The sequence below is a fragment of the Lampetra planeri genome, chromosome 25 (assembly GCF_965212315.1).
Source record: "Lampetra planeri chromosome 25, kcLamPlan1.2.h2, whole genome shotgun sequence".
Classification (NCBI taxonomy): Eukaryota; Metazoa; Chordata; class Hyperoartia; order Petromyzontiformes; family Petromyzontidae; genus Lampetra; species Lampetra planeri.
The window spans coordinates 12,633,824-12,657,825 of record NC_136131.1 but is presented as its reverse complement, the minus strand read 5'-3'; the positions used below and the strand labels follow the sequence as shown (position 1 = coordinate 12,657,825).

Genomic DNA, 24,002 nt, shown 5'->3' with positions numbered 1-24,002 from the left:
ACGGTGGTTTTAAACGGGACTGCACACACGTGGAAATAAACAGCAAACTTGTTACATGGATTCATCTTTGTTAAAAATGACAGTTCGTAATAAAAATAGATATCAAGTCCTCATTTACTAATACTGTAATTATTTGCGCTTTGATAAAAAAAGATGACAATTTGGTTATGTTAAAGGGAATGATTTCAATAAGGTGATCGTCAATTGTTTTACGAGGATAACTGGTGAGAATACACCTGCAGGGAGGGGGGATACGTAAAATAACGTGAGGCAAACACACACTCAAGGAAATGTATACTTTAAAACATTGAATGAAAGCAGAACTTTACATTGTATTTTGAATAATCTAAAATGCATTACCATGAATTAGAGCTTGAATCAAATGATACAGAGCTTCATTCACCGATTGTAAAATGTCAGATAAACCATATGTAGTTAACTGTTATACCTCAGGGGCGGTTAAAGTGTTTGTATACTCAAGCAGAACGATGTGTTACAAATGACCATCGGTAGCGCTGTGCCAATGGTACAATTTCACATTGATACGGTGGACCAGTCCACCCATAGTACAACCTTAACTTAATAATACAGCTTCAAAATCACCGAATAGCAAAACAAACATGTAATTGTGCGAGAGTAAAAAGTATTTTCATTTCAGTGTAGGGGCCCAATATCGAGGATTCTATTATCTGCAGAATTTACTCCACTCATCCGCAGGGAAAAATGCGTTGCTAACGAATAATATGATGAGTTTGCAGATGAACTCTCCTATACGTGAAAAAGTGCAGATAAGAGGAATTTGGTTTGCAAAGGACAGGAACAATCCAAGGGTAATCGAAATAGGTGGAGCGGATAAGATGAGTTTGTGAAACATCTCCCGTACCCTCAGAAGTGCCTCATTATTCCTACAAATATTCAATTTTAAGAAAGTAATGTAAATAAAAACACAGTATTCCCGCGTAGCTGCTCCAAGTTTATCCACCTCTTGGCACTCATCCACAGCGGCTCATTTCGCGATTAGACCAAAACACAGGGCTTGCTTCCTCTGCCGCCTCCTGTTCGAGTTATATGAGCAGTCTAATTCATTGCATTCTCTAACGTTTCGTTTACGATGGTGAAACACCTTGTACACGTTTCTCTGCAATATATATTTTTTGAGTTACTGTGTGCGCGCACGCACAGATCTCTGCCTTGTCAAATAGCGTAGGGAAAACTGTCTTAAACAGGGCCATCCGTGTAACAAAGAAACTAAACTAAATCTAAACAAATATCGACGTGAAGAAGCTAAGAGATTGAAGGCGTCGCGGTGACGATGGGAGCAGTCGGGCGATCGTCGCATTCCTCGCGTTCCTCTCCGCTGACGTCACCGGCGGATCACCCATCCCGCGCAGCGATACCGGCAACCGGCATCGCCACCCCTACTTTTAAACACCCCCCACCCCACACACAACACAACACAAACCCTTCGTTGTCTTCCTAACAAAACGGCACAAAACAGCAAAATTATCCTTCAGATATCTCGCGCTCGCTTTTTGTCTGCCCGTACGCGAGAAAAAGGCAGAAAGTGCCCCCCCGCGGGGCACTACTTGCACGCGGCGGAAGGCGACTCGCGGCGCGCTGCTGTTGCTGTGACGGGCGGAGGGAGCAGCGCACGGGGAGGCGGGTTCGAGGCGGCGGCGCGTCGCGTTCCTCTGAGTCGCCTTTAGCCGGGGGCAGAGAGCCACTGTCGTCGTCGTCGTAGTCGTTGTTGTTGTTGAAGCAGGACGCGGCTGGACAACGGCGATAACGCAACGGCGAGGGGGCAGCTCGAGGCGAATGGACGGGGCGAGCCCGGCGCGGGCTCAGGTGAGTGTTGAGCTTCATCTCGAATCGTCACCATTACCTCGGCAGCGGCACTCCGTCTTCTCTACTCTTGCTGGATAATGTCACCAACCTCCCCCCCCCCTCGTGCTTGCTACTCAGCTGCAGCCGCGTCTCGTCAAGGCGCTTCTGTTGGTTGCGAGGGGCACTCGCTCACTGTAAGCGCACTGTACGGGTTTGTTGATGTTTGTTGATGAAGGAAGGGGATTTGTCATTCTGCTTTGCCTTTTATTGATGCGCATCTACGTGCGTTTGTAGAACCCTTCTTACTCTTCTTGTGTCCACTGCTGCACCAGCCCCCCCCCCCCACGCCGTGCGGGTCGTGGAGGTTGTTTGACCATACTTCACCCCACTGGTCAGTACGGTAGCGGACAGCGCCTAGCAGCGCTACGAACCCAGCGACCCAAGTTCGATTCCCACTCACGGCCAACACCAGGTTCGATTATCTGAACCAGTCCTGGGCCTCCCATAGGTTGACTCGGCCTCAAATGAGTATCTGGTGCGGTGTGTAAAACACCGCCACTGGGGAGACAAAGGCGGCTGTGCGTGGTGCTGCCCACCCACCCCCTCATGTGCCGAACCGACTGTCAAAGGTGCTCCTCGCTAACACCCCCCCAGCAGCAGCCTGTAGGACCACACGGGGGGGGGGTCTGTGTCCCTGGTCAGTGCGGGCTCTTGAAGGCGCCTGTTGTGTGCGTGTTGGACGCCCATCCGACTACTATCCAGGCTCAAGCCCGCTTCGCTGATTAGTAGTGCTGTGATTGGCGACCACCCTGCGTTTTGTTTAACACTATCGCACCTCCGATTAGCACGGCTTGGCTACGTACGGTGCGAAAGATGTTCAACATAGTACATACGATGTATTTCCTCCAATAGTATGTACATGTTATAGTAGTACCCTTGAACTGTGTTCAAATACTGTATTAGGGTTTATTCCTCTTGAACTGCCCCAAGGCAATAGCTGGTGCACACATTCTTACAGTACATAACAATGACATACGGTCATACAGTATTGATTTGGTAATCCTTTATTCAGAAAAGCTTCAATAGGTCTCGATACTTTTGGCAACATTCCTGCATTCGGATGTTTGGCAATGTCCTTCTCCCATTGTATATTCTGCATATCAAAGTGGAATATTGTTCCACGTGCCTGTCATTATACATCATTATGTAGGTCGTAAATAAGTGTTCTATCGTCATTAAACCATGAAAAGTGCACAAAGAAGCATTGAGAGATGCATGTTTTTAATTACATTAAGAGACAGAATGAGGAACACGTGGATTAGAGAACGACACAGGTTCTCGACATTAATCGCATTGGCGAAGTGGCCGATGGTCAACAATAGTGACAGGGTGACAGCCAACAGATGGAAGGCATCCGAGAGGATATCGACTGAGGAGGTGGAGCGATGAAACCTGCTCACGTGCACTTGCTGGGTGGATTATTATATCACGGGGAGTGCAGGACATGGCAGAAGTTTTCGGAGACCTTCCTCCAGCAGTGGATTGACCATGGCTTATGTTATGGGCCATTGTGTATTTGACTGTAACCATTGCTCATTTTCACGGGAAAGACTGACCAAGCCTCAAGACACATTTTTTCGCAAGGTCTTGCTGGCAGTGTTTGCCATACATTCCTTTTTAGAGTATGCTGAGAGGAGTCTGAGTGCTACATACGAGGGATGATCATTGAGCACATACAGGGCGAGATAGATATGTACTTGATGGACTACCTGATATCGACGTAACCTGGTGGATCTGTAGGTGGGTATCCTGCACATTTGAATGATCCACCAATCCCTCCCAAGCCGCTGGATTACAAATGAGCACCTCAGTCAACCAGAGTGTAGTTGGGAGTACTCTTCTGTGTATTGTGTTTGAACATGATACGATAAAGGCAGCGGTTTTGCCATTCAAATGTGACGCCTGTAGTAAATTGTGAGTGCTTGTTGATAGGGGATGTATAAAGTTCACTTATATTCATATGCTACGCAGTGCCGTCAGACTATTTAGCCCTGACAGAAGGGGCAGTCACTCAAGAGACATAACATGTGAGGGCGTGAGCGATGAAAGAAGAGTAGTATATATTTTAAAGGTGCACAATGTTGTGCTCAGTGACCTGGTTACATGCCTATGACCAAATCATCCGGAATGCGTCTGCTCTCGTCAGATCTTGGAAGCTAAGTAGGCTTAAACCTGGATAGTGCTTGGATGGGTGAACATCATGCCCAACCCGCTTGTCATACGATTATAACTTCGAGGTGGGCATTAGAGGCCATTACATAAAAAAAATACATTGTGCTGTGATTCAATGCTTCCACTTCTTTGCACCCCACCATCACCAACCTGCACTGACCATTGTGGTGATGTGTGGCTATAAACACACACGACCCAGTGCACCGGTGTGGGGAGACCCTCATCCTACAGTGTAAAGATAAGTACACTAATACCCCGATTTACGTATGGGATGCATTCATGAAAAGTGCGAAGGCAATTATCGAAACGGTGTAAATCAAAGCAATTTACAGCGTAGGTTGAAACAAAGGCTGAGAAGCGACAGATACGAGAGAGGACGGATGATGCTGTCAGTGACGTCAGGTGTGTGGTTAGGTGACGCAAACCAGGTAGCAGCGGTGTTCATAAAGTGACGACGTAAAAGGATGAGACGTAATTCGGGGTATTTCTGAACTTGAACATGGCCTGGTATGTTATTAATGCGAGTAGTGTATCGTAACCCAAACAAAAAAAGTGTTACACATATTTGTATCCACTTTGAAAGGGTGATTGTTCATACGATTAACCTTGGGTTATGAACTGTCAAATTGTTAGTATAATGGTTGCCATGTAATGTAGTAAAGCAAACGGTATTCAGAACTGAGTTGTACAATGCTTGCTATCCTTATAAACAGCCACTGACAAATGTTCTATAATGTGACCAAACTATAGTTTAAGTTTTGTCCTTCAAAATCAGGCTCTTGGGATTTAACATGTCTGAATATGTATTATACCCGAGGAACAGAACATTATTTTACCCTCGGTGTGCAATGGATTTTAGAGACGGAAGCAGATTCGTCAGTGTTTTAATTATTTTGTTTCTGTTTTGGAAATAACATTCAGGTTTATTTGAATATATCAGTGTACTCTATTGAATTGCCTGTATTAACTGTGGGATTTACTAAACTAAACTTTTTTTGATAGATTTTACCAGGTAATGCCCTCTAAGCTATATCGCTTTTTTCAGAAACGACATGGCCACAAATTATAGCCCAATGAAGTGGCTTAGGTGGAAATTTATAGCAGCAAAATACTCTAAGTGCATGTTTCTAAATGTGGAGGGAAAAACCAGAGGACTGGAGAAAAGTTAACGTGACCACGGGGAGAACATGCAAACTTCAAATAGACAGCAGGCATCAGGGTCGAGATCGAACCCACGACCTTCTTTCTGTATACCAGACGAGGTAGTTAACATCTCGCCACCGTGGCACATTTACTGTAGTTTTATATAGAAGTTGTCCTGTTCACCAACAAACAAACTTCCAATGTAGCAACAGAGATGTGTAATCTATGGCATTGGCAGGCATTGCCTTTTTTAAATTGTTGTAAAACTGTAATAGGAATTGTCTGATACATGGGCTATAAAACTACAGAAGGGTTGCGTTCCCTGTAGCAATAACCTTAAAACACCTCTTTGTCATCTCTAGGTCACATATCACTGCTAAGCAGTATACCACTTAACAGTTGATTTGGCGTACAGTGTATAATGATGTACATTTTAAGCCACACGTATATGCGCCTGTATTATATTGAAGTGCAATGAAAATAGTCTCTCTTGCATGTGGCTGGATGAACAAAGGTCCATCCGTGGTGACGCTTGCTCACGCATTATAGGTTATAATAAGGGCCTCCAACCAGAATAAAAACATCTCGACAGAACCCCTTTACAGGATTTTTGTCCTCCTCTTCAATGCTGGCCAGGTGTCTTGAAAAAGATTAGAGTATCCATATTTAGTTTAACACGTAGTAGGCTTTCGCGAACAATATCATCCATAATAGAGGTTTTTGGGTTAGATCGCGTAAAAATAAAAATGTGTCGTTATTACCCGCCACCACCTGACACAGTCAACTAGTAAGGGTTGTCACGTAAACAGAACATTTAACTTGCAACAAATACATCTATGTTCAGATTAGTTAGCTAGGAAATGGATGTAATGTGTGCGTGTTGGATTTTTTTTTCAATTCCTCCGTTGATGTTTTTGGAGTCCACAATGGTATATTACTGTGTGGTCCTTAGTAATGTGTTTGCAATCGCAAGGCGGCCTTTCTTTGAATTTCCACTTGTAAAAGTAGTGGTAGGATCAGCCATGAGATCTGCTATTTGATTTAATGTGGACCATTGTGTTCGAGGGAACAATAGATTTAATCCCGGAGGTTCTTTAGTCGGATTAGCAATCAGGTGCTTACTCGGGATATTGGCGTTCGCCAAAATATCTTGTAATTTTGTGTGTATGTTGAACTTTTTTTGCACCGTACGTAGCCAACAGTGCTAATCGGAGGTGCGGGGGACGCACAATTTAATAACCTCAATGAATAGCAATGTTCTCTGAAAACAGAGTAGTATGGCGATGTAAGACATGGTGCGTGAAGTCTCTCTGTATTGTAATGATTGACAAAGGGGGAATTGTTGATGAAAAAAATGTACATCTATGAGTGTGGCATAAGCCACCTATGAGAACTTGTGTGGCCAGGGTGTAATGCCGCAAGAGACTATAGCAAGGTAAATCAAAGTGCTAGTCGTGATGGTTATTTTGACATGGAATGTATGTGGTATAAAAAGGGTGTTATATTTTGATGCATAGCTACTTGGAGTAGGTTTAAGTCCCTTCTATATAAACAGGATGATGCATCAGTCATTTTTACCACATCATAATTATATCTGCCAGCGAATTACTTTGGATATTTGGAACAGTACGTCATTGGAATTATTCTCCATTTCCAGTTAACCCATACATGTAGTCTCCGTATATTATGCAGCTGTACATTACTTACAGTACAGTATATTTCCACACTGCAATTAATTGGTAGACTTTATGTATTTTATGTATTCTGTTGTATACAAAAATCTGTATCACACACTACATGCACATTGATGTAGTTTACTTTGTAAAAAAAAATCTTTACAGGAGTATGAAGGACCTACTGACCTACATTGAAATGCTTGACAAGTGTTTCACACATAGTGTTGTATCTCAATTCAGTGTATAATACAAGTCCATTCATCCACATGGCTTTCTTCTATCTACCCTTCCAGCACCACCCAACCCTAACCCTCATACAACACTCCCCATGCAGGCACAGAACAGATCCGTGCACACTATTGCAGAAACAAGACGAGTTCCACGGAGCGTGTGTATCTATGATTGATTAAGTATGAGAAAAACATAACAGTAAATGCAGTGGCATCTTTGCTGCAGATTTTCACCTTAGTCAAAATTGTTCTTCTACATCATCAGGAGCCGCGCTCTTCACTTCACGGTACTGAATAAGTTATTGGTGTAGTTTGCTTTATTTACTTATAGAAGTTTTATTATTTAATTGTACAGTATTGTATGGCATTTTATTTTGGCTGCAGTAGTGTATGGTGAGATGTCATCCTTACTGCAGAATTTTTTGCCATGCCGTGAATAGTGGACGTTATATGTCCAAATTTAGGAAAATGTATGTTGTAAACATGGATGTAATGTTATTACGTTTTCACTAATTTGATTCATATGTACATTAAAGTGACAAGTGCAGAACAATACAAATGTTCGTGATATATTCTAAGAAGACGCCAACTAACTAAGTACAATTTTGTACATAAGTCTTAAAAATGTATACACGTAATAAAAACTTTTACGTGCATTTATCTGTTTAAACAAGCAGTGTCTTTTAGTGCATTTGTTTGGCATGTGCAGCCTCCAATGGCATACCTATTGCATTGTGTCATAGGCTGGTTGAAAACCAGTATCGCTTAAATGTGTAACACTGTACCGCCTCTGCTAATTACTGCGGCTGAGCCAGAATTTTGATTAAGCAGTGTTTTGTTGCTTAATACAAATATGCATAAATCAGCACTGGCATTAAAAAATACTCATATAATAAGCCCTTTATGTGACGGCGACGTTGACTAAACAACCGGTTGAAGTATAACGACGTGGCGCACGGCGTCTTAGCTCCTTGTAAATCGACAGAATTTGGAGTAATGATTGTATGTGTAGCCTTAATGTGCAGCCATGAGTACAGCAGAGACCTATAGAGCTCAATTTTGCGGTTTCTTGATGCCATACTTGGGTCGTGTAAAGCGATGATGTGTCGTGACCGTGTCGTTGGTTGGACGGGGAAAGAAAGGGACACTGCGTTTGTGTAGTCACCTCGAGGTGGTGTTATTGGAAGTGTTGTGTCTTGGCGAGAAACTGTATTGTTACTCTCTTACCCAGAAGCATCTCCACGCATTGTACCAGCACTGCATGCTCAATATTTGAAACTGATGTGGATGTTCCAAAATTACAGATGATACGTGCTGTCTATGAAGATTAACTAGTTAATGGAGGTATTTTAGTCGTACATTCACAGCCATGTAAATCGTCGGTGTTCATTATAACATAATCCGTATGTGTGTTTTAAAAAGCCAAGCGACCTAAAGGGAGAAGACTGCTTTAAAATTAAACATAATAGGCGATGTTTGGGCATGGTCCTTCTTAATATCACATCACAAAGGTCCATTGCTTGAAACATCGGCAATTGTATATTGTTTTCCTTTCAAGGCAGTGTTATTGACAAGTTAGTTAAGTATTTTTGTTTATTCTGCTTGTGGACCTCTGCCAGGGCAGCATCTCCAACTCTGATTAGCACGGTTTGGCTACGTACAGTGTGAAAGAAGTTCAACGTACACACCAAATAATTAGTTTTCGGGTAAAGAAGTAACTATACGTCTCTTTATTGTGCATTAGAAATATTATAGTTCCAGCAATGTTATTTTCTGCATGACATGCATCTTGCAGATTACTATCTACATTTTGGTCATGAAAACAAATGGCAGAGTGGCAGAACTTGTGCTCAGGAATGCACGTACTGCGAAAATGCCCGGACAGTGTGGACTAAAAGTGTATGGTATGCTTGGGCGATGGTCAACTAATTTTCTCCTAATATTAGCCTCGACAAGAAAAAAGCAGCCTACTCGCTTCACTCGCCTTTTAATGCCGTGCTCGTGTACATGTGCTGCAGAGTCCGTTGGTGAATCCACTGCTGGATGAGAACATCCTCATGCTGTACAGGTCACAGGGGTTATTCTGCAATACTTTCGGCTGGTCTGTGCGGGTTTGCGAATGTGGGGAGCATGATACATAGGAGCATAGAAATACAGTACAATAACTGATTTTGTAGCACGGTCATTTCCTGCCATATGATAGTCCAACAGCCCTATGATAACCTGTCTGTATGAGCACTATCCAGGCTCAAACCTGCTTATCTTCTGTGATTCATGGGATCGGGTGCATTACTGGTGATTGTTCATAAACTCTTAATCTTTTTATATTGTTGAAAATATATCCTGCCTAATTCATTAGCAGTCATGATTTTGGTCTGGTGAGAAATATGAAAAATTTAATCCGGGTCAAATAATCAGAAAAGTCAGTTATTTCTATTAGTTATGCTTTTGTGCTTGAACATTTTCCTATAGTGTCTTAACAGTCATAGTTTAATATATGATAACCATGATCAAATTGACAGTTTCCTAACATGTTAGCTCTATTTTTAATTAAGAAAGCTAACATTTGTTTTCATGTTGAACACTCATTATGAAAATCCTATTCACTTAAACATTATTTATTGTCTATTCATTTAGATTTTTAGCTGACTAGATATTGAGTTTCAGAATAACAATACAGTATGTCCAATGTATAACGAGCACAATTCTTGCTAACATAAGTCAGCAACACATTAAGAAGAAGTTATAGCTCTTTGTCAATCCACTGCTGCCAATTTGATGGACCATATTTAAATTTACTGCATTTAGTGCCGGCAATGTATTCCTTCGTAACGTATTTGCCAACTTTTAGCACACAAGTTAGCAAAACTAAACCCAGCAAATGCACTACGAGTGTGGGTCGTGTGGTTTGCTCTCTCAAAAATCTGTATTGTCCGGAAGGAACTCTTCTGGATTGGAATCTGTCATTTGTGCACCCCTCGTGAACACAATGCCATGCTTTAATTAATTCCTCTTTTGTGTAAACATTGGTATCCTGTGCCGATTTCCTGTTTTGGGAATTAAACTTGCAGGAACGTTGCACATGCCTTAAAAAGTGTATGGCAATACCAGTAGTTGTTTTTTTAGTACGAATGTGTTATTTTTATTCTTGGTTGGTCTCAGAAATGTAAGACTTTATTTTTTTACGCAACGCTTTTTTGGATTCTGTTTTTAGTGGACATTTTACAATTAAAAAGAGGTTTTTGCTATTTTCAGCAAGTCCAAACATGAAGTCTACTGATCTGTCACTTGGGCTTTTCATTGAGTACTGCACAGTTGGTCTCATCTGTTACCTTGTTAAGCATCTTGGAGTTCTACAGTGTTTAGACACTATGCAAATTTAACTTGTACTGTAGTCTAAGGCTGTAATGCATATTGTAGTATGAGGATGTAAAAGGAGGCAAGGGAAACCCCTTTAAGGTTAACTTTGGTCTTGTTTTGTCTAGGCATGGTGGTAGCCTCCTGGTGGGTCTGACACTGGGGAATCAAAAATTGTTTCGCCTCTTTCTTAAAATATTAAAATCAAACTGTTAAATACCGCACTTGTTGTACTAAATGGTTTGAATCTTTGTCAGACCAAACAGTGTTTCAGTGATTATTTTTTAAACTGAAAGCATCTGTTTGTAAATGTCTTGCTGTCTTTGGCTTAGAAGCCACCTTTTATTGGCAATTGAGATGCTGATTTTAGAAGCAGTTTTACGTCTAATAATAATGTTGACAAATGCGAAATAAAAAATGCATAACGCCAAGTTGCAGATCAAGTGTCTTGCATTAGGCTTGGTAACACAATCGCCTCTCTTGCAACGGCTAATTTTCTGTTCTAACTTGCGATTCGCCCTTCAAATTGAATAACAATGTATGTTTTCATTTCCAGATCTCACAAGACCCATCTCTACAGACTGCTGTCCATTAGCGGATGCAAAACAAACGGCGGTGGCGGCGGTGACGACGACGCGTGAATAGACGTGAACTCTTGGTAACAGCAGTGGCCCAGTGGGGGTGCGTGGGGCTGCGCGGCCCTCCGCGATGCCTTTTGGTCTGAGGCTCAAGCGGACGCGGCGCTACAATGTCTCAAACAAGAACTGCTTCGTTATTCGTATCAAGCTGTTGGACACCAGTGTGATTGAGTGCACGCTGTCGGTGGAGAGCACGGGTCAAGAGTGCCTGGAAGCTGCTGCTCAGAGGCTGGAGCTACGAGAGGTAATGTAAAGCCAAGTGAACACTGGAGGTTTTTTTGTGTCCTGCATATAGTTCTCAATTTTCGGGCTGTACTCTGTGGTGTTTGAAACGATGTCCCCAGCATGCAGAGTGAAACATTGGACATCATGGCAAATAAATTGCCGTGCAGTTCTGAAAACACGATGCAAGCACTTGGTTGCTTGAAATCATTTCGGAAGACCACCCGGTTTTCAAGCTGCAGCTCTGTGTATTTATTGGGAAACCCGTACCGGCCAATCAGTCGGTTATTCAAATATCAAATAGCGATGGTAATTTTAAGCTTGGCCAACAAGCTTTTATTTTTCGTGAACAGGTATTTAAAATGTATGTCCTTTGCTGTAGTATAAATTAATGTGCTTTTGTTTGCTTTGACCTACCACCTTCAGTAAAAAAATTACCCTTTTATTTGTCAATCCACTGCTGTTTGAAGGCCTCTCCATGCCGTATTGGTGACGAGGGGTTTTTTCACCATATTTCACCACACTAATCAGTGCAGTTTAGTGGGTGTGGACTAATGGTGCCATGGTTAGCGGCTGGCACTGCCTGAGAGTGATATTGGAACAAGTCCTGGGAGCCCTCACTATATTAAGATATTGAACTGTCTTTATAAAAATGTACAGGGCTGCATCATCCTTAGGAATTGCCTGAATAGCACCCTCAGTATTTGGAAATAAGCCACTGATAATAAAAAAAATAAAAACGTGTGCCTTATGTTTCTTCGTCTTAAAGTCCAATTAATTTTCTCATTGAGGACAACTGTGGCAGCACGATGTGATCCAAATAATGAACAGGCTACTAAGCCAGTAAAAAAGGCAGTGCTGTTTGGCATCAGGAAAGTTGTTTCACAAGTAATGCTTTCACATATGCACACCAATCATAATAGTAATCTTTGATATGTTCTTCATTTGATTCTCATAAAAACACGGAGCTCAACAAGAAACTATTGCACGCTGTATTGGTTACTTTGGGGTAGAAACAAGGACTACCTCCAGAACAAACATTCTTTAGGAGAAATGTCACAGTCCATTTTGTTCACTCGTTTTTAGAGTACTCTCATAAAAACTGTTATAGTTCGTTTTACACAAGTATGTAGCAAAATCAATGCATAAAATATTCAGCTCATGAACGTCATTTTTTCGAAATGACAACATATTTTATTCTAGAATCTGTTACATTGTCAACTACACTTGCTGCAACATATCTCTCATTTCTTATTAATCTCGTCAAACGTTCACATGAAGATTGTATGGAATCTCAAGGGGTTGTTTGCCTGCTGACTGGGGAAGTAAGCATAGCCTAGTGCATGTGCCTCAGTTGAGAAGCAGAGCTCCACCTGTGAATTGATTCCAGGTGTTGCCACATGTAGTCGTGCTTATTTATTTAGCTTGATCTGGAAGCCAAGAGAGAATTTCTTCAGGTGCTCTGGTTTCCGAACAGCCTACAATTGGCATGCTAAACTGATAGTTGTTTTTCCCAATTCCAAATTCCTTTTGTTGCTAAGGTACCTCTCCAAAATGTAATTGTGCACTTCAGTGCAACTGGGAAAATGCATAACACTGTGATAAACTGCTGCAAATAAGTTTATTCTCAATATGATCTAATATAAATGGTTCTGTACTGTTACGTGTTAAAAAGTACAGTTTTTCTTACAAGTAGGTGAGATATTTATATAGTAAATTTGTGTATTTTTATCTTGGTTTTTATTGAATCAAGTTCTGATCTTGTCCGTTCTTTGGAACATCAATACTGAAACTGACAGAAATGGAATTTTTTACTTCATATCATATGCTAAGCCTTAGGTGTTTAACTTCAGTTCTAGCATGTAATAGAGTTTGCCGCTAGACTTTTTTGCCGAGGATAGTAGCCAAGGACGCTGATTAATGACAGCCTCAAACTTTTCTCTGTGCACGACACACCTGTTTATCCAAGGCAACTGCCAAATGAGACAAATTAGAACCTTTTAGACGGATTGTAATCACACTTGGTCATCGAGACCTATAAGAGTTGAATCACTCATTCCATCATGAAAACCATTTAAAAGCAAAGGCTGCCAGCATGTGTTTTTAAGGGTCGGACAGTAAACGTGCACCTGCATTTAATCTAAGAATGCTTATTATGTGCCAGTAAAATTCAAGCCATTTAGTAAAGCCGTAGCACATTGTAATCTTGGGGGTGTTCCCACGAATGCTATTTGTTTTGCTTAAAGTATTTTGCTTATAAAATGTGGATACAATTAACAGTTTTTATTTTTTATTTTGAAAAGTATAACCAGAATAATGTTTGGTATCAAAGTATATGGTTATATAGTTTTTCTAATTTACAGTTTGAGTAACTATTGATAATTTCCCATTATGGTGTCTACAGCTCAAATTGGATATGGTCACGATACAGACATTGAATAGTGCATGTTAAAATCGATTATGTACGATTTATGCAGATAATATAACTTTGTATTTATCCAATTTAGCTTGCTCACATGGATATAAGTTGTTGACGAAGTTAACTGGAATAGAATAATGTGATATTTTTAGACCAACTAACCATATTAACAATTTGGATTTAGGTGAAAAAAATCTTTGTATCCACCATACAACCTACTATCAATCAGATTCTGTAAAAAAATCTATAATGCATATCAAATACAGTTATGCATAGCTTTCCGTCGACTATGAAAATGTATTTAATTCTGTAGAAATTGATGCAGTTATCCAAGATTTTAAAAGCAAGGCCTGAATAAATATGCCTTCAGCAGACTCAGGAAACTCGAGGTAGTTTAAATGCTTTGTAGGTGTAGTGGGAGAGAGTTGCATATTATCTGAGCAACCACGGAGAAACACTGCTCTGCCAGGATGGTTCTGGTTCTGGGGCCAATCAGAAAATCTTGGGATGTGCTCCGAAGAACGTGGCGCTTCTTCATGGTCAAATGTTTAAGGAGCGTGAAGAGATATGGATGTTGACCTTGAAATATGATGACCGAGTATGACAATCTTGTACACGACTCTGGATGTAAAAGGAAGCCAGTGCAAGGTTTTTTTTTATCACAGTTATGGAGTCCATGTGGCGATGCCTGATGCCTTTGATGGCACGTGGACAGGTTATATTGGATTAACTGCATATATTTTTTTCCTGATGACTAGAAAATGATGGCGTTGCAATAGTCCAGACGAGAGCCTATGATGCTGCATGCCATAGTGTTTGCTGTTGCAGCTGTCAGCATTGGTTTGGAAGTGCCCTAATACGTTAAGGTGATGATTGCACATCTTTCCTGTGTTTGGTATATGATTATCCCCTGAGAGGGTTGAATCAAGGGCAACAACCAGAATTATCTGGTGGCTAGACGGATGCATGGAAGAGCCAACGATGAGGGGTAGTTTGAGAGATAGTGAGGCCATGGTGAGCCGCTGCTTAGTGCTCTGGATTTGGTGGCATTTAACTCAAAGAATTTGACCAGAAGCAGGTTTGCTTGTGTTTAATCATTAATGAAAAGTAAATACAGCAATGCACCGAATTAAAAAAAGTTTTTATTCAGTGTGTACCACCTGCTATAACATCCTAAATAAATATGGTAATTAATATCATATATTGACCTATTAGGTGCATTTAACGTCTAAACGTTTCGTAAGTAAATTTATAATTCTTAAGCTAAATGACTGCTTATGAATAATATCATCGCTGATGGATATAACTCATGGAAATATGTACAGTAACTCTATTTTTACACAAACGTGGCCATTATCATCATTTACATTATTTTTTTACTTTGAACTACATATGCATCAGGTAGTTTAAAGAGGTTCATTACTCCAGGAAATTCCCATAATGTAAATGAGCCATCAGCTTTGTGTTATCGTTAAGGCTGAAGGAAGGCATTGTCAGTAATTAAGAATAACCGCTTCCAAAGCATTTTAAGAATCTCTATCCCATGAGATGTTGTTGCAAGTGTGGGAAATGTAAAGGTCTGTCACTTGCTTTATTTTATCCACAATGATTTGAAGCACAAACGACAGAAGTTACTCCTTGGGTTTTGGAAGGGAAATTAAGTGATACTCATGACAAACAAGCTTTGCTCAAGAGTACTTGATAATGCACCATTATGTATATCATTCAACCAACTATTGTAATGTTATTTACTTTAATTCGTGCAACCTTTAAGAATGCAGACAGACTTCCAACCTAACTGGCTTAGCAGATTTAGTGATGTATATCAACTTGCTAAACACACATGCTTCAAGTATGTGCAAATCTCACTATCTGGTCATGCAATGCATCACTGCTCTTGGTGCCAGGATTAAAATCAGGATTAGGTTCATGATAGCTGCACAGGATCTCCTTTATTTAAATTTCATGGGATTTCTCAGAATTACATGTAAAAGTAAATACCACACTAAGAAGCCTGCCAAACAGCATAACATACTATTTTAAAGAGATTTTAAATTCATGTCTTATCCCAAATTATCTTGTTTGATGGCTTTTGAAACGACGTGGACTCGGCACCCTTTTTCACAAGTTAATTAAATCATATTACTGCCTTTATCTTCGGGAGAATATAGAGACTACATCTATTGCTGTATTGCTTCAGCATATGGTAAAATAGAATTTCTTTCCCCTTTGCTGTCCTTTTTAACCAAAGGAAAGAACAATGGGGTGATGGAGAAATTAGCAATACCAGAAAATACATTAGCAATGGAATAGTGTTCCAGTTCTCAATCTATCCCATCATTTTCAGCCCCTCCAAAACAGGATAACAGGTATGTATTCTCAGCTTGGTGTTAATTACCCTGGAATTAATGAAGACCAGGAAATAGTGCAGTAAGATTAAAGGGCATTGGTGTTCAGACAAAGGACAGGTAAAATGCATACCATCCTCGACTGCAGAAATAATTCCATAGACAGGTTTTGTATAATAATTTTGGATAATAATTTGAAATCTGGAGATGTGTGCGATTGCAAAGGGTAAAGGTGTGAGATTCGCATCTAGACTGGTATGTCAGTGCAGGCTTTGGCTGCATGTTTCCATGGAAAAGAATGTCAGGAATGTCAGTAGATGGGAGACAACAATGTCACATGATTTAAAAATAAGGATTTTAGCTTTTCTGTGTACCGAAGGTCAAGCTAAGTTTCTTGTTTTTAAACATGATGGCTTATCTCCTGTTTGAACAGAAGCTTTATCCAGATAATAGCTAATGCCTGCCAGTGGGTTCTTTGAACTGCCTATTAAGGAGCTTCAACATTGTCATCTTCATCATGGATTTGTCATCGGCATCAACTGCAGTGTTGGTGCCTATCTCTGCCGTGGCAAGACTTATTCGCCATGAGGATGCGTAAATTCCATTTCTGACTCGGGGCTGCCCATAGACAGCACCTGTAGCCAGCCATAGGCGAGCAAACACAAAAGCCTATACACATGTATAGGTTTGGATTTTTGTCTTTGTGCTATGACTCCCGAGGTTTTATTCCCAGCCATGGCTAACTTCAAAGGTGAGTGTGTGAACCAGGTCCTTGGCCTCCCCTAGGGTGACTCAGCCTTAAATGAGCTCCAGATTATGTTTTTGCATCTGGCAATATGTTCAGGAGCTAAATGCCAATGTCTGCTAGCCATGACAGGTCTCAATTGAAGGAGCTTAGACTGCAGTGGTTTATTTACTATGTAGTCCATAGTTGGAGTTTTATTTCTACAGCCACACTGGCTTTTCTTTACTTTTTTAATTTTTTCAGGCCTGTTGATGTTCTGATGCGTTTGATGGTAGACAAGTGTGAGGAATGTCAAAGCCAGGAGATGCGGATGGTTGGTTCTCGAATGAGGTGTTTATTCTGGATGGTGACAGCACAATCCCAGAAGGGGAATCAGGAGGTACATTCTTCAGGTCTTGGTTGATGGTTCCTTCTGAATGTGGTGTGTATACATTAGCACTCGGAGACAAAAACAGCAGGGCTTAATGCTGGCCATGTCACCCCCTCGTGGGTTGTGCCAACCTTCATAGGAATAAGCCTACAGCACTGGCCCCAACAGACTGTGTAGGCTGCATGGGGGGTCTTTTTTTCTCTGTGTGTGATTGGTTCTCCCATGATGTAATTATGCTGTGTGGCCTTCCTCTGTAGATGTGAAATAGTTAATGTTTATTTCAATGTTAATACGTTATTAAGTGTTAACTAAATGTTTGAGCTGTAAATTACATGTAAATGTAATTAAATCGAGGTCTATATGTTGGTAGGGGTACACATACCTTGATAGGTCTGGGTTAATAGATCTGGTAGGGAGTACGTGACGAGCTAAAGGTTGGGCAGCTCTGGGCGAGCAAGCTGGGAGGGGGGGGAATGTGCCCCACCCATCCCACAGACTAGCGGAGCATCCGGCAAACTCACAAATATCCATGGAAATCTCTAATGGATATTTTCCTGTGGTGGGATTTCCCGGCCTGCCAATAAACTTGCCATTTACATATAATCAGCACCCCAAATCTTGTTTGGTGTATTAGTAATGCGTTCCACTTTTGCAGAGGTTTGGTTATTTCAGTGTATGTATCTATGTTTATGACAGTGCATTTTGTTTGAAAGATCAGGCATGAAAACAAAATTGAAGGAAGTCTTCCTGCAAATTGGTTTCTTTGCTGAAACATTGCTGTAAATATACATTTTATATCCCGATTAAATATTTATGGTCATTGATGGGAGTTGGCTTATTATAGTTTCATGTGGAAACAATATCGGCATGGAGATGATTGTTACTATTGGGATACTGAACGAAATCAAAGCGTTTCCCCTTTAAATGTTTTCGAAAATCACCAAAAATGTATATAGCTCTTGCTAGAGTTCCTTAATGACACACAACATTTCCTCTTGTTCTGTCCTGCCATGTACTACTTATTTATTGTCAACCAACATAGCTAATTAATATGAAACAAATTAAGTAAGGATAATATACAGACCATGAATTGGTGTACCAAGAGTATTGTCAAAGTTCATTAGCAAAGTCAAGGGTTGTGAACGCATCCGTGGCTATGCTATGAAATGTACGTGCCCTTTTGTCATGTTACCTTTGTAAAATAACTCTGGATTTCTTTTATTTTAAATGAGTGATAACTTTATTATGTTTTATGAGACAGCTTTGTTTACGCTTAAGGTAATTGTGTACCACTGAGTACGCCTTACTCAGACTGTTAGGATTATATTTAGAAAATATTCCGTCTGCGGGCACGGGCCAAGCACAGGAAAGGGTGGTAAGGAAGTCCCGAGAGATTGTTGGGGTTTTCTTGGTTACAAAGCAGACAAAATACACATGGCAAGACTCCTGAGTAAAGACATGATGGTGCAAGTGTGGTCTTCGAGGTTAGGTCACGTGTTGAGCATATATTCTCTCAAGCATCAGTAGATGCATGTAATAGTGTGTGGCAAAAGCTCGAAAGACGATCTGCTAGATACTAATGGTCCAACCCGGAAAAGACCACATTCACATTACAAGTGGCTGAGAAAACCATCGTGTTAATGTGATGATGCAGACATATTTTTGCTTAATAATAGAGTTTTTTTTGCGTTTAGATTGTCTAAATATAAATGTGTCATTCAACCCGCCACTGCCCGACACAGCCAATTAGTAAGGTTTGTCATGTAAAAAAGACATGCCAATTCGTTACTAGTCAGCACACCAGTGTGTTGGAGAGTGAACCCACAATGTTTACAATTCGAGTACGACGTTTCGCCGGGAATTACAACCAGCCTCATCAGCCAGATGTGTGGAGACATCCTCTTCCTGTATCGGTCTTACATTTATGCCTGTCACCTGATGAGGCTGGTTGTAATTACCTTTGAAATGTTGTACTCGAATTGTAAATGTTGTGGGTTCACTCTTTATGTGTATAAAGAGTCGGTGTGCTGAATTAGTAACGAAGTGGCATGTTTTGTTTACGTGACAAACCTTACTCATTGGTTGCGTCGGGTGGTGGGTTTTACGACACATCTATATTTACGCGATCTTCAAAAAATAACCTGTATTACGGATGATATTGGTCGTGAAAGCCTCCGTGTTATATTGTTGGTTGCATGCTGAAGTGTATGACGTGTGTTTCTCCACAGCTGGCACACTTTGGCTTGTGGTATTCCAACAAACAGCAGCAGTTGCGATGGGTCGACTTGGAGAAGCCTCTTCGGAAGCAGCTGGACAAGTTTGCCCAGGAGGCTTTGCTGCACTTTGGAGTCCTGTTCTATGTACCCAGCGAGATCCAACTGCAGCAAGAGGTCACCAGGTATGCTCTTGTGTTTGGGTCCTTTCTGCCATTTTACACATGGCTAGAGGTATGCGAAAGCTCGTCTCCAACCACGAAAGGGTGGAAAAAAAACATCGACCTAAATATTAATTCGATATTCAACCATTGTCCATCTAATGAATTGTTATTGATTAGGAATAATAATAATTTGCACTTTTAAAGCACCTTTCACCCGGAGGTCACAAGGCGCTGAAATATCTCACTGGAGCAGCCATCGTATATGTAAACCTGTATGTTCTTATACTTTGAGCCAGATTTTTTTTTATGTGAAAAATACCAATACAGTAATATAAGAAAATGCATGTAACACAAGTTAGCGTAAAGTGGTTATTTTACTTTTTTATAGCCAATTTAGACTATTGGACAAAAGACCGATATCTAGAATAGTTAGGAATGCATGTTTATAAGAAACTGTATCAACAAGTAGCCCCAGTGAATATACTATGAACTTTTCAGATATTTGGGAGTAATATTTTTAGACAAACCACCACATACATTCTCCACTACACCAAAGTTACTGGAGGTGCTCAAGAGCATAGGAGCAGACTGGATGGGGCAGACAGCTGATCGAGTCATTGCGCATGTGTTGAGACAGCAGTAATGAGTCACAGAGAGTCACAACCAAGAATTGTGGAAATATAAGTAACATAGGAATGCTCACTATATATGCCTGCTACTGTTAACATCTGTGTGGAGGGAATGAGGGAGGGAATATTTGATGAAGCGGGAGAAAAATAATGAAAGGTGGAGGCCAAAGGGTCAAGTTAGCCATCCGTTGTGATGACAAAGCCCTTCTGGCCAGTTTTGAAGAGGGGCCTACAGAAGGAGCTCATTGTAAATGTGAAAAAAATGAAAAGTGATTTTGGAATGAGAATCAATGTACAGAACATTTAATTACTTAAAACCACACAGCAAGGTGAAAATAAGTGAAATACTGCGCTGGTACGAGAAACAGGACAAGTATCTGCCAAATACTCTGAAAGAAGATAACAGTTGATTTAAGGAGATTAGCGTTAGGATTATCATGGAGAAAGCTTGATTTGAGCAAACACCAGTTGATGCTGTGAAGACAGATGAGCACAAATTAAAGGAGAGACTTATAAAGATCCAACTTTGGAGTGTAGTATCATATTTGGCTGCGACATGGGCATTCAGAAGAAGAATTGAATGTTTTGGGATATGAGTGTGGTGTTGAATGCAAACAATAAAAAAAAATAAAGTTACAGAGTGCTAAAGTGGGTCTAATTCCAAAAATACAGAGAAGGCTTAAGACATAGTAGCCAAGAAGACATCATTCCACAAAGGATTTTAAATATCCTGAGAATCCGCATAATAAATTGTGGTCAACAATAACTTGACATGCCATCAGTACAAAAAGTAATGTCCATAATGCATTACATCATAAGTGCAAGTCTGCTTGTGCAGTGAACTGTGTTTGCTCATGTGGTCTTTACTCCCACCCCAGACTCCCACACCCCATTTTTTCCTGTATGTGGGGTGGATAATTGGTCTCATATCCCTCCTTTTAGATTCAGTTATGTCTGCCATGAAGACAGATTGTGTTGTGACATATTCAACGTATGAAACGGTTCATCATTTTTGTGGGTGGTCTAGCGTATTCTGCTTTTGGCTTATTGAATAATCCATACTAGAAACAGATGTGTGCCGCATCCCTTGGCCTGTTCGGTATGAGAAAAAAATATTCGTATGTCTCCCACTTCTTGTTACCGTAAAATGCATTGCTTAACACGTCCATGCTTAATGTTACCCACCTCTAACCCAAGGGTCCTGTCAGGTCAAAGTAATTTATTGATGGAAATTCCATATTCGTATAGCAGGGGCCAAACCACTGTTGCATTTCCCACAAAGTTGTACTGATTCTGTCCACCCCGGAGGGATGATTGGCTCAGTCAACGCCCCCCCCCCCCACCAAGTAGAGGGTTTGAATATGCAACCTTCTCATTGCGAGCCACTCTACTCTTCCTGTGAGCCACCCAAACCGAAGAGCTAAAGATGCCTCCGGGTTTATTATTGCAATATTTGTTCGCCTTATAAAGTAAGCGCAGTGCATTTCGTGAATGTTTGGCACACACTTTTTAAAGAGCAGCATGATGGCCACGGTCAGGCGAGCCGCCCGCATGCCTCGCGTGCTATTCCTGCTGCGCGGCGGGTGCCTGACGTTCTTGTCTGCCCTGCTGGAGCCCACCGTGCTCGCTCGCCTGGAATGTCTGCGGCTGCCCTGCTGCAGTAGCAGCAGCAGCTGCGAATCCATCTCTTCCATCACTCATCCGCTTCCAGCAGAATTATTGTTTATAAGTTTCTGCCCCCCCCCCCCCGAACCCGTTTCCAAGGGAGAGAAGTAGCAACAATCACCTGTGTGAAATTAAAGTGGACAGGCGTTTGTGTGTGTGTTAGGTGTTTGTGAGGTGTTTATAATAACATGCATGTTCCATAGTGTAGCGGTTAGTGTGCTGCGCTATGAGCCTGTCACTGCCAATACCAGTGACGATTATCTGAACCTGTCCTGGGCCTCCCCTAGGTGGAATCGGCCTCAAATTAGTACCTGGTGCCATGTGTAAACATTGCCACTCGGGAGACAAAAGCGTGGTGCTGTCCACCTACCCCCTCGCGTGCCGTGCCGGCCTTCATAGGTGTACGCTAACATTACTTGCCCCAACAGTCTGTTACAGGCTATACGGAATATCTTTAGTATTTATAATATCTTTAGTGTTTATAATATCTTTAGTGTTTGTAATATCTATAGTGTTTGTAATATCTTTAGTGTTTATAATATCTTTAGTGTTTGTAATATCTTTAGTGTTTGTAATATCTTTTGACAAGAGGTCTTTGTTACAGGTAAAAAAAAAGGCATTTAGTTTACACATACCTTGGGTCTTGTGATATAGTCATAATCCAACTTCATGATTGATTGTTGATGTAATTAGTTCAATACAGGATCTGTTTCTATAGGCTCATCGTTGGTGGTCAGAGGTCAGCATGTTTCAAACTTGTATATTTATTTTTATTCAGGGTATTTTTACTACATTGCTCTGCCCAGATTTTGTTTAGGTGTGTTATTGTGCAAACATTTACAAAGCAAATACTTTGACTGGTACAGAAAGTTTGCAATGAGAACGTTTTGGTGGGTTGGCTGGCATGACCTCATTTAACCCTAAATATTACAGGGAGTAAACTTGTCTTGTTCAACTTTGACATGCAAATATTTAGTTTATAGGTACCCTCCGCTCCTTCCCATAGTTGCAAATGAGTGTGACATTTTGACTGTGATTGAACGGATGAACAATACAAGTATTTCCAGGTGCGTTTTCACCAACTTTTTCAGTATCTGTCAGAGGTGGGACAAAGTCATTGTTATGCAAGTCCAAGTCGAGTCGCAAGTCATCAAATTCATGACTCGAGTCTGACTCGAGTCCAAGTCACATGACTCGAGTCCACATCTCATAGGTGGGACAAAGTCATTGTTATGCAAGTCCAAGTCGAGTCGCAAGTCATCAAATTCATGACTCGAGTCTGACTCGAGTCCAAGTCACATGACTCGAGTCCACACCTCTGGTATCTGTTATGCAGTTAAAACTTAGTCATGTCATGAATCATTGGCATTAGTAGGTGCTAGATTCTCTGTCTCATTTGTTAAAATAATGTATATTCGGTCAGATCTGTGAACTTTAAAAACGTAAATGACATTTAACACAACATTTGTCACATGCCAGCTACCCATCCAGTGTTTTTTTTTATTGCCTGTGAATATTTAAAGAAATTATAAAAGCCACAGGAAAACCGAATTGTCTGGATTATAATAAGTCTGTTATAATAAAAGGCTCCGTACGGAATGTCTTTACTCTTGAAACATTGTTTAAACATTCCAATGACTTCCTGAACACTGAGCAGCCACAACGAAATTACTTGAAGCTGACTTTAAAAAGTAACATTCCATATGCGGAAATGTACCGTACATTTTCATAATAATGGAATGTTTTCATAGTGTTTTCAATCGCACTATGGTATAATTTATTGGCTATGCATCAAAAATGTGACACTGGATTGTTGTCTTTAAGTTCATATAAAAGACATTTTCTAATGTTTAAATGAACTAATTTAGACAAATATTTTAGTTACTGAAGAGTAATGTTCCACTTGTTAAGAAATTACTGCCAATCGTTTTTAGTACGAAAAAGTCAAAGACATGATTTTACCTGAAGATATGGAGTTAATTTCCCTTGTCATAATGATACTTTATGGCTTCAAATCGTAAAACATGAAACAGAAAAATGTGTATTTCATGCATTTTTTTAAAAACAGCTCTGAAGAAGGTTGTATAAAGTCACATCTTTCAACCAGCATCAACAAAGAGCATCTTG

At 40.6% G+C, this 24,002-nt stretch overlaps 1 protein-coding gene across 2 annotated transcripts in view; it reads left to right on the top strand.

Moving 5' to 3' along the window:
* The first annotated feature begins 1,464 nt into the window (after positions 1-1,464).
* The window catches only part of PTPN14 (protein tyrosine phosphatase non-receptor type 14), a 60,287-nt gene continuing 37,749 nt past the window's right edge, over positions 1,465-24,002 (top strand). The window contains exons 1-3 of one of the 2 annotated variants that reach the window (XM_078606345.1): positions 1,465-1,845; positions 11,019-11,344; positions 19,433-19,602. In XM_078606345.1, the coding sequence (XP_078462471.1) occupies positions 11,171-11,344; positions 19,433-19,602 (344 nt within the window). In that variant the 5' untranslated portion in view covers positions 1,465-1,845; positions 11,019-11,170. The remainder of the gene's footprint in view (positions 1,846-11,018; positions 11,345-19,432; positions 19,603-24,002) is intronic. The other variant, XM_078606344.1, reaches the window with a different exon arrangement.